Source organism: Schistocerca cancellata, chromosome 2 (assembly GCF_023864275.1).
Source record: "Schistocerca cancellata isolate TAMUIC-IGC-003103 chromosome 2, iqSchCanc2.1, whole genome shotgun sequence".
Classification (NCBI taxonomy): domain Eukaryota; kingdom Metazoa; phylum Arthropoda; class Insecta; order Orthoptera; family Acrididae; genus Schistocerca; species Schistocerca cancellata.
The window spans coordinates 950299677-950317892 of NC_064627.1; the positions used below are offsets into that span (position 1 = coordinate 950299677).

Consider the following 18216-nt stretch of genomic DNA (forward strand, 5'->3'; position numbering starts at 1 on the left):
TGTGTGATGACCTTAGGTTAGTTAGGTTCAAGTAGTTCTACGTTCCAGGGGACTGATGACCTCAGAAGTTATATCCCAAAGTGCTCAGAGCTATTTGAACCATTTGAACCTGCTTCTGTTTAGCTATTTACTCGCTGAAAGTTACAGACAGTAATTCAGAAACTTCGTCTGTCGTGTTGGCAGCAACAGTCGCGCTTGTAGGGATAAACGGAGACACGCTTTTGTTTATCGTGACCACACTGCCAGTGAGCAAAGGTCCTGAGAAGTCGAATTATGGCACTGACCGTATTCTCCTTCTAAGTTTCAAGAAGCTTCATTGTACAAAATTTCCAACAACAAAGGACCAAGAGTCGCAAATGTGCGCCAAGCTTTCGTCTTACCTCCTCTACTCACTTCGCAGACTCATTCAAAACTGCATCTGTGTATATACAATACTGCGTCAGCCTGGTGGTGCGTCGGGCCCAGTACAGTGGTGGTGAGCGCACGTGTGTTGGGCAGATGCGGCCAGGGGCCCCCAGCCGGTGGCCGCCGCCCCGCCGGCCGGCGCTGCTGCCGCTGCTGCTGCTGCTGCTGCCGCTGTGGGTGGGGCCCGCGCCGTCGCTGGCCCACGAGGTGGCGCCCTGCTCCTTCAACACGATGTGCTCCTGCAAGTTCGGCAGCCACACCGACGTGCCCACCGTCCGCTTTAGCGCGCCGCCCTCGCTGCACGGCCTGCGCGACATCACCTGCGTCGGCGTTCCCTTCTCCACCATGCCAGGTAATGCGCCGCCCAGCATCTGTGTTCTCTCGTGTCTCATTTCATCTTACATCAGGATTTTACAGCAAGCGTGTGAAACGTTTGCGTTTATTTCTCAAACTGAAACTGTTGAAACAACTGAGTAGGTGAAACTTCTTCGTTATTCTACTTAAACTGCCGAGTGCCTACTGAATGTTCTGAAACTACTGCTTCTTTCTATCGTTTTATTTTACTGACCTACAGAATTTTCCCTGAAAAGTACATCTCGAACTTATCATATTCATTTATGGTCCGCTATATCCAAACGCAAGCTGACTTTCAAAATAATTGTCACAAAAGAAGGGCCCTGAATTAGAAGGAATCTTAACAATAAGCTACATATTTTCATAGCTCACTTACCTCACAGAGAATCTTCATAACACGAACTACAGCAGTAACAGCAAGCAGCAACTACAGCCAGCTAAATAAAATGATTGTATCTACTGTAGGCTCTAACTACTAATAGCCATGTAGTTAGCAAAGGAAAGGTTTTGTTGCAGAGCTAACAATGTATTTAGCAGATTTTACGTCATTCATTGACATGCAGTTCCAAAACTTATATAATAGTTCCATTTCGGAATTATTAGCAGATACTTCAATCATCATTTTACAATCCTTTTCCAACCAGCATTGAATCGCCATGAAGGGTGCGCGTACAAATCGTCCGCTCGCGCTAACACTCCTAAACCCCATCACTTCTAACTATTAACTTCTTACAGCGAGTACTTTCAGCCACAGATTCTCTTAGCGAGAGCAGAGAGTGATATTAATGCATTCTACAGCGCTGCCAATATACAAACATGTAAACAGGCTTCTTGTACGTGCTGCATAAGCAGACGGCGAGTGAAGGCCATTGAGCAGCGAATACTGTACTCAGTCCATCGTCACAGGACTATAGTATGGAGTGATTTTGAGACTTGCGTAAAAGAGGAAATCGATCCTCAAGGAAAATGTCGGAAACAATTAGATTGTCTTTACATTTATTGTCGTATTCCAGTTCTGCTAATTCACGCTCAAGATCAGCGCGAATCCCGTAATGCAAGCTTTTTCATTTCCCCATTCTGTTGCGCTAAGAACACTGAATTACATAGGCCTGCAAACCAGAAGGACGAAAATAACTTTCGCATGATGTGTTTCTGCCAAGTAGCATTTCTCGATTAAACTTAGACTATACTCAGAACGAATTGTTACACTATAAGAGTGGCGTTCAGTAAGTAATGCGATTTTCTGGGCGGGAAGCAGCGTCTGGTCCCCGGCACCAATCCACCCGGTGGACCTGCGTCCAGGTCCCGTGAGCCGACCAGTATCTGGATGGTTTTCCGTTATCCACGGCGGATGCGGGCTCGTTCCCCTTATTCCGCCCCAGCTACACTATGTCGGCGATTGCTGCGCAAACAAGTTCTCCACGTACGCTGCACCGGGGGCCGAACCATGCAATAACCGTGGGTTCGGTGTGGGGTTGTAGGGTGGCCCGAGGGGTGAAGTGGACTGCGGTAGTCGTCGTGGCGCTGTGTGGACCACTGCGGCTGCGTCGGGGACGGAGCCCCTCCGTCGTTTCTAGGCCCCCGTTTAACATAAAATAAGTAATGCAATACATTTTCTCTGAAAGCAGGTTGGTTTTAGTCCAGATTCCAGCATACCACATTATTCTGCACTCTTTTGGCTGCAAATCCCTGTTTTTCAACGTAATCTTTATTCAATGCAACTGCCTTACAGCACCTTTCTGGAAGATCCTGCATGAGCGCTTACCACGACACGGGTCGCCGTCGCGGCCAACGTCTTGCTGCGTGAGATAACCTCCCTATCATCCACTTACCGCTTCCCATGGAGTGCATCCTTCATTCGGGCAAACAGATGGAAATGGCAAGGTGCGAGATCAGGGCTGTAGGGACGATGAGGAAGAACAGTCCACTCAAGAATTGTGAGCTCTTCTCAGGTGCACAGACTTGTGTGTGGCCTTGCATTACGACGGAGAGGGGGAAGTTCATTAGCATTTTTGCGGTCACGAACACACTGAAGTCATCTCTTCAGTTTCCTGACAGTATCACAGTATACCTAAAAGTTGATCGTTGCACTATGAGTGAGGACATCTAAGAGAATAATCCCTTCAGGGTCGCAGAAGAGCGTCGTCAAGACTACCGGCTGCCGGTGTGGTTTCGAACTTTTTGTTGAAAGGAGAGGTGATGTAGCATCACTACATGGATTTCCGTTATGTTTTCCGTTCAAAGTGGTGAACCCATGTTTCATCACCTGTGACGATGTTCGAAAAAAAAAACTGTCACGGTCAGCGTCATAACGCGTCAGCGGTTCCGTATAGGTGGTCCTTCGCTGCTCTTTATGTTCTTGTATTAGGCAGCGATGATCCTCACTAGCACACACCTTTGAATACCCCAACTGCTGGACGAGTGCGTCAAAAAAAAAAAAATGGCTCTGAGCAGTATGGACTTAACTTCTGAAGTCATCAGTCTCCTACAACTTTTGGAACTGCTTAAACCTAACTAACCTAAGGACATCACACGCATCCATGCCTGAGTCAGGATTAGAACCTACGACCATAGTGGTCACACGGTTCCAGACTGTAGCACCTAGAAACGCTCGGTCAATCCGGCCGGCCGAGTGTGTCAAATCTAGCTTCAAAAACGTCAAACTGAGCAGCCAGGTGTCAGATTGCGAAGCGTCGATCAACTAGAATGAGAGTATCCGTTCTTTCCCGCATTGCAGGGACACGGCTGCGGCCAGTAGGCATGCGGGAAATCGGACATGTTTGCGCTACCTTATTGCAATGGTGATGGACCCTTCGGTCGACGACTCAATGCGATTTTTTTTCACTGCTGGATCTCCGTAAACACTCTGCTAGGGCCTACGAATATCTGCGATGATTTGGTTTTCCAGCAAAGGGAAGTCAGTGACAGATTTCTGCTTCCAGAGCACCTCTGATACAGACGCCATTTTGAAAGCTACGTATAGCGCCGCTACACATCGGAGCGCAGCGTGTTGAAACTATGGGGGCTGAAGGGGAAATAGTCCACAGTGTCCTACAACAAATTCCGCAATTTTTCAACTGAAATTGGCCGAGAAAAGAAGTGTTGCACGGCTTATTGAACGCCCATCGTAGTTCAGAATGTAACTGAAGGAAACACCCAACTAGACGAACATAAACGTCACTGCTGTTCAAATGCAATAATTGCAATGAAGTCATCATAGTTCATGATGGTCCTCCGGAGGTTACAAAAGGGGGGACGTGGTCCTTAATAGACTGTGTGAATATCTCGGTCGGCAAGCCATGCTCTGCAACTTTCTCCCATGCTGGTCACGAGGTTGTGGTAAGGCATTCCATTCCACCACTTGCGCGGTGGACAAGAGCTGGTAACTGACGCATGTTGATGTGCTTCTGTACGTCACCCCAACGGATCCCACGCGTGTTTGATGGGATTTATATGTCACCGGGGCGGGCAGCTCAGTCTGATTTCTGAATACCCTCTCATTCCAAGAGCTCTTTTTTTAGGGCTCCCGATTCATGGAGCTAAGTTTCCCGACAGTGACACATCATGCGAAAGTTACTTTCCACCTCTAGGTTTGCGCACCAGCGTTTTTCCCACCACGACTGGCATTGTATTTGAAGACATTTAAACAAATAAATTCCATGACAGACTTATATTTTTACCCTTTTCCTCAGCGCTGTTAAGAATGTCACAACAAGCTTTGTGCCTGCGATATTTTCACTTCAATAGAGCCCTAAAGAATTTTCAACAGGCCCTTTGCAAATATTTTCCAAGCTGGCTCTGAACGTCGTCTCCCATATCCTGTCTGCTACCAATGATAGTCATGTTTGATAACGGCAGTTCGTGAAATTCTTCTATCCGAATTGAACATAAAGACTCTGTTGCAGCTACGAAATATTCTTTTATTAAATCATCATATGTTAAAGGGCGCTATTACTTCGATAAAGGTAGCACAAGTTTATATCTCATCCTAACGGGACATTCACTTGATTTTTCTTCCTCTTCTCCGTCCTCATGAGAGAGTTTCCGTTTAAGTTTTAAAATCTCTTGTAAACGCTCATATTCTTCACTTTTCCCGTTTCCGTTGAAGTGTCTTTGTGAATTGAACTTTCTGAAAGTATTCGGTTTCTTACGATACACTAAACATTCTGCTCACACATTATTTTGCGTAAAAAGGTAAACATTCTCTCACTGGGGAGTCAAATGCACTATTACAAGGCGCCGCTGTCAAAGCCGACCTCACATATTTCATAGTTGTCGCGATTAGATGTGTGTGCGAGCGATTTCCGTCACTCGCCGTCATGCAGTGCGCCGAAAAATCATCCTTCACTGCACCTAAAGACACCTTACATGACCCATTGTAATCCTTATGGATTCAGCTCCCACAAAATTTTACTCTCTCTTAAAAGTCATTTAATGATATGAAGTCCGCCTCTCCTTCCGTATCTGTCTTCAATGTTCTACATGTATCCTCTAACATTTGCTAAAATACCCTCCTCTCCTCAAGTTCTTCGAAGTTCTTTCCAATCCTATGTTGTTGCTCTGATTGCTTGTACAAGCCTCTTTATCTCTGAATAGTGGTTGAAAGCTGCATATATTTGTTCCGTGTTAGCGTGTTCGTCTCTTGGTCTCCTTCTACAACTTTTACCTCTGCAGACTACCCTCCACTATCAAACTTTAGATTTCTTTACACTTTCTAATGCATCCCATTAAACGATCACTTCTTTTCGTCAAGTTGTGCCATAAATTACTTTCTTCCCCAGTTATATTTATAACTTTTTCATTACATACACGATCCACGCATCTAATCTTCAGCAATATCGTATAGAACCACATTTCGAAAGTTCGTATTATCTTCTTGCCTTAACTCTTATCGTCCACGTTTCACATCTGCGTAATGCTACACTCCAGACATATAACTTTAGAAAAGACTTACAAACAAATAAATTTATCTTACGTGTCTCTTCAAAATGTTTATCTTGCTATATCCTCTCCGCATATCATATCCACTCTACTATTTACCCTCTTCTCAACACACTTGTCATTTCTTCCACTTGTTCCTTCATGTTCCTTGCTATCTACGACAGTATTACAATCTCATTCCAGAACCTTAATTTACTCTCGAAATTTTATCCCTGGTTTTGTTCACCGCAAGGTCCCTTGTAGACTGAATAACATACATCCCGTCAATTTGTTGATTACAGACCCACTGTTTCCTCAGTAGTTTACGAACCATTATTGTTCTTTACTGTCGCCCCAATACCAACATATCCAATGCTCCCTCAATTTACACATTTTCAGATTCAGCAATGAAACGACCGCTTCCTCTTCCTCAACTGTCTCGCAGCCTTATCTGCCACTTCCTTTCCTTACATCAAGGCTGGAGTATATCTCCCATCATCTAAACTGTCCTGGCTCCTTCCTGTTCCAATCTTAATTTCTACATCACTTTTCATCACTTTCCAGGTTAACAGTTCCTCATCCCTCCCCTTCCCCTTCCTCCCATTCCTACAGCATAGCAATACATTCATTTCAGTGTCATATTATTTCTAATCCTCAACTCACCCCACCGTATTTTAATAGTGTTTACTGTGAGCGACATTGCCAAGTAGTCTATTATCTTTCAACAAATGTACCGCAAAATTCTGAAATAACCGGAGAGTCATAGATCTGATTCCTTTTAGGATAGTCTGTGCTGCCGACTGTGGTTCTTGTATATAAAGCTGAACTCGTAAATAATGTGTTAAGTTGTTTTAAAGTTCGTGATATCGTTCTTACGTCGACAGATGGTCCGCGCTTGCTGGCTCCTAGCTGTTGATTAAGGTCCTTATAGTACACTGGTGTGCTAAACTTAAGAATGAAGGTGACTTTCGAAAGCCAAGTGACATAGCTCAGTGGCCATATGTAAATAGACGTGCGCTGGTGCCAAGAGCGTGGGGACTGGACCAAGGAGGAGAGAGTTCGTATGCTATACTCGCATGAGAGCAGATTGTGCTTGAGTAGTGATTGTGGAAGAACCTTCATGTGATGACATTTGAAACAAGCAATGGATCCAGGAACATTGTCGAACACGAACGTTTTGGTGATCCAGGTGTTACGCTGTGGGAGTTATGATGTTGCATCGGCTACTGTCCTCCAAATTTCTGAACGCAGTAGACTTGCAGTGAACATTATTCTGACACCGTACAGTTTCCTACCGTGCGTCTTGTCAAGGGTACATTCAGCTCTGAATACCTGTTTATTGATGCACAGTGCATGTGGAGGAGCCCTTGGGACGAGAAGACTGGCCTCCCCGGTCCACCGACTTAAATCCCATCGAGAACGCATGGAATGCGTTGAGGGGAGTTCCTGCAGTACGTCCACAGGCACCAACACCAGCCGCCTGTAGTCAACAGTGCTGGTGGAGGAATGGAACGCCCTACCACGAGACCTCCTGATCAACCTCGTGGTCAGCAAGGCAACTTGCAGAATATCCACTGCCATCTGTGGTGATCAGACACCCTAATAAAAACGACGTCCCATCTTTTGTCCCAGGGACCATCATAAAACGCTGTGACGTCAGTTTAATAATCATCTTTGATTAAAAGTGTAATTTCTGTTCGCCTTACTGCATATTTCGTTAAGTTATTTACTGTAGAATACAGTTTTTATTGTGTATGGTACAAGTGTCATAGATATGTTTTACATGGCAGTGATACAACATGCGAAAATTACTTTCACCCTTTAGCTCTGAACACCATTTTACTATGGTTGACATTTGTCACAGTTCTGTGTATGTAACTGATTATGAGAGATTTGCAACTTAATCGTAAGTCTCTGAGACTTAAACCAGTGGTGGCAGTGTTTAAATGTCATGTCGGACTTGACAAATTTCTCCCCCTTATGATAAATTAGAATGGCGCCCATTGGGCATTATCTGCTATGGCAAAAGGCGCTGTAGCTGTGCCAAGAAATTAGTTTACTTATTACAGTTCTTTTTCCGTTCCTACAATTTTTACAATATGAACTGCATGTCGCAGTACAATTTGATATTTTCTCTAATTTTGTGTCGACCCAATTTTGTGTTGCCATTTTGTCGGATATTGTTTCCATGTGTATGCTGACGGTTATATGGCTGCTACATTGTTGATACCATCAGTGTCCATTGCCACCGATGCCGCTACTGATGTACACATATCGTGAGTACGACGCATCTACTCATAAAATTCAGGCGTCATTCACAATAGTCTTTTAGCGCGATAACCCTTCCCGTGAATTTTGTCCATGTATTTGATATTAAGTTTTTGAATGAATATCATTTCTGCAAAATATCGATTTTTCTGATGTACTGTTACGATCTTTATATGTAATGTTATATGCAACTTTCCGCCTGTGCCTGAGTACGGGTTACTGTTTATATTTCAGTATTATTATGTGATTTCACTTGCGTAATACCGCCGGGCGCACCTCATATGCAATTGCAGCGGTGTTGGGACGCAAGCCTGGCGATAAGGAAGTTGGGAACTGCGAAGAGCGGCCTCGTGTAGTTGTGAGTCGCGTTGCGTGACCGGCGCACGTTACAGCCAGGCGTAACGAATCAGCAGCGGCGCTGGTGCGTGGCGGGGACTCGCGTGCTCGTGCGTGCCGCCTCATTAGCGCAGGCCGACAGCCCTCTGCCGACGTGCGCGGAGCCACCCACACGTTTAGCACTCGTGCAACGTGCTCTGCGTAGTACGGCCGCGTTGCTCGCACAACTAAGAAACTCCCAGTCGTCCATATCGATCATAATTGTCACATGAAAACATAGTGGCCATGTAGATCGAGCGTTTTATTGTCTAAGAGAAGTCAACACAGTTAAAAGTTATAAATGAGATCATTTTACAACGCTTTTGCCACTGGTAAATTATTTGCCAACTCATTAAGTGTGTGCCTTTCATGTAATGAACAGGGAAGCTAATCGTGAGCTACATATTGCATAGTCAGGCATCCAATTCCAGCATCATCACGCACCTAAATACTCTGGAGTCACTCTCGATAGAACTCTGACACTCAAAACTCACTGCAAGAACACCAAAATGAAAATCTCCGCTCGAAACAACCAAATTCGCAAACTAGCGGGGACACAGTGGGGATCACATCCACAAACTATTCGCTGTTCTGCAATGGCACTGTGCTTTTCTACTGCTGAATATGCTTCTCTAGGCTGGTACAGGTCATCTCATGCCAAGCAAGTTGACATTGCTCTCAACTAAACCTGCAGGTTGATCACAGGTTGCTTAAGACCTACCCCAACTTATAAGCTCTCCTGCCTGGCTGGAATAGCGCCACCATGGGTACGCAGAACAGTGGCTGCCAACAAGGAGAGACTGAAAGTGGAACAGGACAGTGCCCATCCACAAAACGGACATAATCCAACACAGCAACGGCTGAGATCGCGAAAGAGCTTCCTGAGAACACCCCGAGAAGCTCACTATTTCACCAGAGAAGGCAAGGCTGGAGTTATGGAAGAAGTCGACGCCTCACCTGCAGATGCCAGAAGCTGAAGAACTACCACCTGGACACAACGAGATCTGGCTGGTGTGGAAATCTTTAAACAGATTACGATCAGGAGTTGGACGATCCAGAGACAACCTGAAGAGATGTTGCTTCATAACAGAAGATACGTCCTGTGATTGTGGACAAGAACAAACAACAAGCCACATGCTCCAGTGCCTTTTGTGCCCTACATCCTGCACGAAGATTGATCTCCTGCAAGCCACTCCAAGTGCCTTGGAGGTTGCAAAGTACTGGGCACATGTAATATAAATACAATACATATATATATATATATATATATATATATATATATATATATATATATATATGTATGTGTATGTGTGTGTGTGTGTATGGCTACTGTAAATTTGTATGTTTCTGACTCGAGGATAAAATGTGAATATTATACTTTCTGTGAACACTTTCATAGCACAAAAGCAGAAATTGTGGATTATTTATATCTATATCTATCTCTCAAGTAATAACAAAATGGCATAGGTTGGTATTGTTCATGATCTATGTCAGGCCTCAGACTGTGTTACTCACAATATCCTCTTAGATGTACAGATTTTACGCGATTGAAGAAATAGTAAAGCAATAGTTTCCAGCCAGAGGAATATAGAAAACTGTAGTCAATATATCAACCAATATAAATGTGGCAAATCCTCTTTAGCAAGAACAAATCACTTACAGGGTTTTACAAGACTCAGTCTTAGGTGCACTATATTTCCTAACATAAATAAACAATTTTTCATCTGATGTATAATAAGCAGAATTAGTTGTGTTTGCAAAGGTCAAACGTATAGTAAACAATCCAAATGTACATACATCAACCGGGTAAATGGTAAATAATATTCCCGAAAGTATTATTGAGTGGTTTTCTGTAAGTGGTAGTAATTCCCAAAAACAACAATATATTCAGATTTGGACATATAGATGTACAGCGACACATGTAACACATGTGAGAAAATAATAGTTATGGTGAAAACTTTCGTATTATTAGATGTCCATACTGAAGAGCATTTAAACCGGGAAAAACACGTTTTTAACTTGTAAAAAAACTCAGTTCAGTTACATTTGCACTTGAATCAATGAAAACTTTGGAGAGAGAGCCAAATCTGTAAGTTAACCTAAACTGTGTATTTTCATTCAATAATCTCATGTGGAATAATGTTCTTGGGTATGTCACCGCCAAGAACGCCAAAACTGGTTGCCTAACAAAAGAATAGCAATATAATCGCTGTTGTTACAGTATTGTTACATTTAAGAATATTTAGATTGCACAAAAACATGCTGAAAGAATAATATATGTTGCTCACCCAAGGTCTTGTTATAGGTATCTGTTAAGGAATAGGAATTATGACTAATGTATACGTATTTCCTCATGAAATTCGTTGTAAATAAGTTGCTATAGTCCAAAAAGACCAATGATGTATTTAATAACTGACATAATTAATAAAAAAAACAACACTCATTAAGCCAGTTGGAGTGGCCGAGCGGTTCTTGGCGCTACAGGCTGGAACCGAGCGACCGCTACGATCGCAGGTTCCAATCCCGCCTCGGGCATGGATCTGTGTGATGTCCTTAGGTTAGTTAGGTTTAAGTAGTTCTAAGTTGTAGGGGAATGATGAACTCAGAAGATAAGTCCCATTGTGCTCAGAGCCATTTGAAAAAATTTTGACACTCATTAATCTATATTAATGTAGACTTAAGCCCAGAAAATGGTGCACAATGCTGCCACCACAATAGCTGATCTATTACACAATGATATATAACGTCTTCAAGCTGCAAAATTAAAAGTCAAATCAAACTAAGGATATTCCTCCTTTCTATGTATGTAATATGGAATTTCTAAGTTAGGTATCTAAATATATATATATATATATATATATATATATATATATATATATATATATATATATATATATAGTTAAAGCTGCGAAACCAGGCATGTCCCAAGTGTTTATTTATTCTTCTCTTCTATTAGTCAATCTCGTCCTCCCTCCTCTCTGTCGATCTCCTCCTTTCCCCTCTGTGTGTCCATCTCTTGTCCCTGCTCTCTTTCTCTCTTTCCATCTCCTCAGCCTCCCTCTTTCTTCAATATGCCCCTTCCCCATTTGTCCATCTGCTCTTGCTCCTGTGTCCATCTCCTCTTCGGTCCTCTCCCTGCCCATCTTCTCCTCACCTCTGTCCGTTCATCTCCTCCCTTTCTGTTCTGTGTATCCATTACTTCCTCTCCTTCCTCTCAGCTCGTCTAATTCTCTCTCCTTTTTATATCAATTTCTCCCTCCCATATTTGTGTCTACCTCGTCCTCCTCCTCCTTCTCCTCCTCCTATCCCTGCCTATCTGCTCCTTCCCCCTCACTTTCGACCACCTCATTGTCCTCTTTTCTCTCCATGTTATCACACTCACCTGAATAAGAGGCTATTTTTTTCTTGTCTTGCTGTATTTGTTGTCAGATTGTAGCTGATGTGTGAACCAAATGTAACTGATATCATTCCAGAAGATTCCAAAAAAGCTTTGAATGATCCATAATGTTCCAGAACATTCCACAACATGCGAATGTGTTCTGGAATGTTCCACAATGATTTGGGATGTTTCAGGATGTTCCCAATCATTCAGGTATTTTCCTGAATGTTTCGGACTATTCCCGAACGTTCCAGACCATCCCAGATCATTTTGGAGCACTCTGGAATATTGTGTAATGTTTTCAAATACTCTAGAATGTTCTGTAATGTTACAGAAGTTTCTAGAGAGCAAAACTTTCCAACCCCTTATGTCTTCAAAATAAGACAGGTAAGAACATTACTCTTCTTCATGGATGGGGGATAAAGAGCTACCACACTATATAACTTCCTTGGTCATACCAGGACTCGTTTCTTAGTTTTAGTGGCATGCACATTGTACACTTACTTCTACAGTACATAGTGATTATCATCTGCATTGGGTTTATAATCTCCTAGCACAATTAGTAGTGGAGATATGGCAAAACATATTATCTTGGCTCATACTATATAGACTGGCAAGAACAAGAGGCATATTATGTGAAAAGAGTATTGGCCTTCCTTATCAATCTTCATTGTTTGGCAGCCTACATGTCAGGAGCAATAAACGGTTTCCCAGCTCCCAACATGTAGGCTGCCTTGCACCACAGCAATGATGTATTGCAGAAGTGGCAGCCTGATTCATCGATCTGCTTTTCAGGGCATCAGCAAGAAATGGTTTCCAAGCCCCTGATGTATATGCAGCATTGTACAACAGATGTGTTGTGGAATTGGTATCAGCCTGCTTCAGCGACTTGTTTTTCAGGGGTTATATGTGCAGATGTGCATGGAATGTGGAAAGCTCGTGATGGATAGAGGAAGGAATGGACTGAGAATGGGGGCTGGAGGGAATGGATATAGAGAGAGAGGGGCAGAAGGAATTGTGCAGAGAGAGGAGGCAGGAGGAGATGGACAGAGAGGGGATAGGAGAATGTTAGTCAGAGAAGATGGTGAGGAGAAGATAGACAAGAGTTGGAGAAGGGTATTGAGAGAGAGGGAGGTGACGGATTATCCCCACTATTATTCAACCTAGTACTGGACAAAGTGATGAGGGAATGTGGAAAAGAACTGAAAACTCAAGGACACTGGAAACTAACAAGACTGGGTATGTTGTGGGACAAAATAGAAATATCAAACCTAGCTTCTGCTGACGACCCAACCATACTATCAGACAATGAAGCAACATCAACCAAACAAATAAAGGCACTACAAGAATGCATAGAAAAAGTTGGGCTGCAAATCTCTTTCGAGAGGTCAAATTTTTTTGGCTCAAAATCAAACGTAAGAAAATAGTACACGTAATACAGCAAAATAAACAGAGTTGCATACTTCAAGTATTAGGCGAAATCCATGAACATGCAGGAGGAGGAAAGACCACAGAGAAGACTCGACTACAATAAATGAAGAGTGTGTTCTGCAAGACACAGCAGGTATATAATAAGTCAGACACACGAAAGTCAGACACTACAACACTGTAATCAAGCTTGAAATACTGTATGCATGTGAGATGCTAACACTCCATAGGAAAAGTGACTTGTAAACCATACTGAAGGATGAAAGGAAATCATCAGGAAAATTCTCAGCTCAAAGCTGACAGAAGAGGTATACAGATTACACTCTAGGAAAACTACAGAGAAGATGTCAAATATAGCAGCAGATGTCAGAAAAAGAATGGTGAAGTTCATCAGGCTATCACCATAACGACTCACCAAGGGAATTCTAATGTATATACAAGGGGCCAAATCAACAGTACCATGGATAACACAAGTCAGACTATACGTACAAGGAGCAAAAATGGATCCAATAGAAACAGAACACAGAAATGTATATAGGGACAAGACATACAAGTAGAATGTGAGGTCAGAGAATGAAGTCCCTCAGAAACCGGGAACAAAGTGGACTGAAAACAGAAACAGACTCAATGGAGAAAAAATGCTAACACTCCATAGGAAAAGTGACTTGTAAACCATACTGAAGGATGAAAGGAAATCATCAGGAAAATTCTCAGCTCAGAGCTGACAGAAGAGGTATACAGATTACACTCTAGGAAAACTACAGAGAAGATGTCAAATATAGCAGCAGATGTCAGAAAAAGAATGGTGAAGTTCATCAGGCTATCACCATAACGACTCACCAAGGGAATTCTAATGTATATACAAGGGGCCAAATCAACAGTACCATGGATAACACAAGTCAGACTATACCTACAAGGAGCAAAAATGGATCCAATAGAAACAGAACACAGAAATGTATATAGGGACAAGACATACAAGTGGAATGTGAGGTCAGAGAATGAAGTCCCTCAGAAACCGGGAACAAAGTGGACTGAAAACAGAAACAGACTCAATGGAGAAAAAATGAGAGATCTTGGAAGATCAGAAAGAATGCTTAAAGGAGGCAGAATGCTTTGCTTCATCTTACAGGGTCTCGACGCAATTATTATTATTAATACTAATATATACTGCTTGTATGATAAAGAGCACTGTGGTGATTAGAACCTCCCAGTTCCCACAGGGGCGGAGATATAGCTAAAAAGGGTTTTGTATCTTTGACAGGTTGACCTGCGTAACAAGTCTGTTGAGTCGGTAGCATCAGCACACGTTTCAGGCACTACATGTGCTAATGTGCACGAATCAGCAGACAAATGTGGGGTAGTAGATGGATTTTGAGGGAGTGAGGGTTGTGAACTGGATAAAGAGAGGTAGGAGATATACAGAAGAATAGGGTTAGGGGTGGGCAGAGCTAGTGGAGGAAAGGGGACAAAAAAGAGGGAGAGGAGTATGAGGACTAAGAGGATGTGGAGGAGGACGAGGATGGACATAGAGAGGGATGAGAGAGATGGACAGTGAGAGTGATGAGGAGGGTACAGATAGAAAGAATGGGAGCAGAAGGTGTACAGAGTGTGGGGGGGGGGGAAGGGGAGATGGAGGAGGGAGATGGAGGTGATGTAGAGAGGCAGTGGGCAGGAGCAAAAGAAAGATGGGGAAGGAGGAGATGGACAAGGAGAAGGGGAGGGGGAGGTGGACAGAGGATGGGAGGGAGGAAGACACAGTCAGATAGACAGAACAGATTAGGTGGACAATGAGGGTGTGTAGGAGGACATGATGAGAGAGTATTATGGACAAGATGGACTTATAGAGGTAGGAAGATGTGGTGAACAGGGGGGGGGGGAAATGGCCCCAGGGAGGCGGATGGGGAGATGTGTGCAATACGAGGGTTGACTGAAAAGCAATGCCTCAACCTTCGTAACTCTTCTACAGTAGGGATCATTGATATGCAGCAGGTACTGGCCTGTGCGGTGCCTCTTCTCTACAGTTTCAGTTGGCGGGAAGCCTTAGCATTGAACGGTTGTGTTGTTACAGTGTAAAGTATGGAACTCTCCCCAGACAGTCGGTCAATGCGATTTAAGCATTGTGCAGTCATTGAATTCTTTACAGCAGAAGGTGTCACCCCAATGATGATTCATCAGAGAATGAAAGCAGTTTATGGTGATTGTGTTGATGTGAATACTGTGCGTCGTTGGGCGAGTAAGTTTAAAGATTTTGATGCGGGAACATCTAACCTGCGTGAGCACCAAAGAGTTGGACGTCCTGTGATAGCTGCCACCGAGTTCCAGAAGCAAAATGTCGACAGATTGAGTAAGTATGATCGTTGTATCATCATACCTCGGCGAACTCTGAAACGATGGCTAACAAGGGTCCCGACGGAAAAGGGAAACGTTTTCCTACAGCATGACAATGCCAAACTACACACTTCACGTGCCACTACAGCAGTACTTCAGAGACTGAATATCACCACTGTACGGCATCCTCCATACAGTCCAGATTTAGCACCGTCTGACTTCCATCTGTTCCGATAATGAAAGACGATCTGCGGAGACACCATTATCCTTCTGATGAAGACGTTGTGAGAGCTGTAAGACTGTGGTTGCTGAAACAGAAGGTCGACTTCTTCCGTGACGGCTTCAGAAAACTTGTTCATCTTCGGCAGAAATACACTCCTGGAAATTGAAATAAGAACACCGTGAATTCATTGTCCCAGGAAGGGGAAACTTTATTGACACATTCCTGGGGTCAGATACATCACATGATCACACTGACAGAACCACAGGCACATAGACACAGGCAACAGAGCATGCACAATGTCGGCACTAGTACAGTGTATATCCACCTTTCGCAGCAATGCAGGCTGCTATTCGCCCATGGAGACGATCGTAGAGATGCTGGATGTACTCCTGTGGAACGGCTTGCCATGCCATTTCCACCTGGCGCCTCAGTTGGACCAGCGTTCGTGCTGGACGTGCAGACCGCGTGAGACGACGCTTCATCCAGTCCCAAACATGCTCAATGGGGGACAGATCCGGAGATCTTGCTGGCCAGGGTAGTTGACTTACACCTTCTAGAGCACGTTGGGTGGCACGGGTTTACATGCGGACGTGCATTGTCCTGTTGCAACAGCAAGTTCCCTTGCCGGTCTAGGAATGGTAGAACGATGGGTTCGATGACGGTTTGGATGTACCGTGCACTATTCAGTGTCCCCTCGACGATCACCAGTGGTGTACGGCCAGTGTAGGAGATCGCTCCCCACACCATGATGCCGGGTGTTGGCCCTGTGTGCCTCGGTCGTATGCAGTCCTGATTGTGGCGCTCACCTGCACGGCGCCAAACACGCATGCGACCATCATTGGCACCAAGGCAGAAGCGACTCTCATCGCTGAAGACGACACGTCTCCATTCGTCCCTCCATTCACGCCTGTCGCGACACCACTGGAGGCGGGCTGCACGATGTTGGGGCGTGAGCGGAAGACGGCCTAACGGTGTGCGGGACCGTAGCCCAGCTTCATGGAGACGGTTGCGAATGGTCCTCGCCGATACCCCAGGAGCAACAGTGTCCCTAATTTGCTGGGAAGTGGCGGTGGGGTCCCCTACGGCACTGCGTAGGATCCTACGGTCTTGGCGTGCATCCGTGCGTCGCTGCGGTCCGGTCCCAGGTCGACGGGCACGTGCACCTTCCGCCGACCACTGGCGACAACATCGATGTACTGTGGAGACCTCACGCCCCACGTGTTGAGCAATTCGGCGGTACGTCCACCCGGCCTCGCGCATGCCCACTTTACGCCCTCGCTCAAAGTCCGTCAACTGCACATACGGTTCACGTCCACGCTGTCGCGGCATGCTACCAGTGTTAAAGACTGCGATGGAGCTCCGTATGCCACGGCAAACTGGCTGACACTGACGGCGGCGGTGCACAAATGCTGCGCAGCTAGCGCCATTCGACGGCCAACACCGAGGTTCCTGGTGTGTCCGCTGTGCCGTGCGTGTGATCATTGCTTGTACAGCCCTCTCGCAGTGTCCGGAGCAAGTATGGTGGGTCTGACACACCGGTGTCAATGTGTTCTTTTTTCCATTTCCAGGAGTGTATATCCAACTGGCTCGTGATTACGTGGAAAAGTGAATGTTGGTAATTAAATATCACATTCTAAGGATCGTGTAACAAGGCTGCAGGAAACTGGATGGTCGTTCAGTGATATTGCAGAAGGACTTGACAGGGATGTAGCCACTGTACATGATTGCTGTCAGCATTGGTCACGGGAATGTACGGTGGCAAGAAAACCGGACTCCGGACGGCCACGTGGCACTGCCGAGAGGGAAGACCATCGTGTTCGGCGTATGGATCAGGCGTATCGTTCTGCACCTGCAGCAGGAGTTTGAGTAGCAGTTGGCACCATAGTGACACAGCAAACTATTGCAAATCGATTACTTCAAGGACAACTCTCACACAATTTCGGTAGCGTTGATTTCATTGACTCCAAACGACAGGCATTTGTGACTTCAATGGTGTCAAGCGACAGGTCATTGGAGTGCGAAGTGGAGGTCTGTTGTGGAAAGCTGTTTATGCCTTGGTGCCAGAGTTGGCAGTGTGTTGGTTAGGAGGAGGCCAGTTGGTGGCCTACAACTAACCTGACTGTGCTCTACAAACACTGGACCTACATCTCGAGTTACGGTCTGGGGCGCGATTTCGTATGAGAGCAGGAGCACAATCGAGGCTGTCCCACGCACCCTGACTGCAAAATAGTGTGTCAGTCTCGTGATTCAACCTGTTGTGCTGTCATTGCTTTACAGCATAGCAAGGGCTGTTTTGAAACAGGATAATACTCACCCACATACCGATGTTGTAATACAACATTGTCTTCACATATCGACATATTGCTTTGGCCTGCTCGATCAACCGATCGGTCTCCAATCGAGCACATATCGGATATCACCGGACGACAACTCCAAGGTCATCTGTGAACAGCATTAACAGTCCCTGCATTGACCGACCAAGTGCTACAGACCCGGCGCTCCATCCAACAAACTGATATGCGCCCACTTGTACAAT

General features: G+C 44.8%; 1 protein-coding gene across 1 annotated transcript in view; it reads left to right on the forward strand.

The window, feature by feature from the left end:
* The first annotated feature begins 498 nt into the window (after positions 1 to 498).
* The window catches only part of LOC126160051 (chaoptin-like), a 149793-nt gene continuing 132075 nt past the window's right edge, over positions 499 to 18216 (forward strand). The window contains exon 1 of the mRNA XM_049916861.1: positions 499 to 757. Coding sequence (XP_049772818.1) covers positions 499 to 757 — 259 coding nt within the window. The remainder of the gene's footprint in view (positions 758 to 18216) is intronic.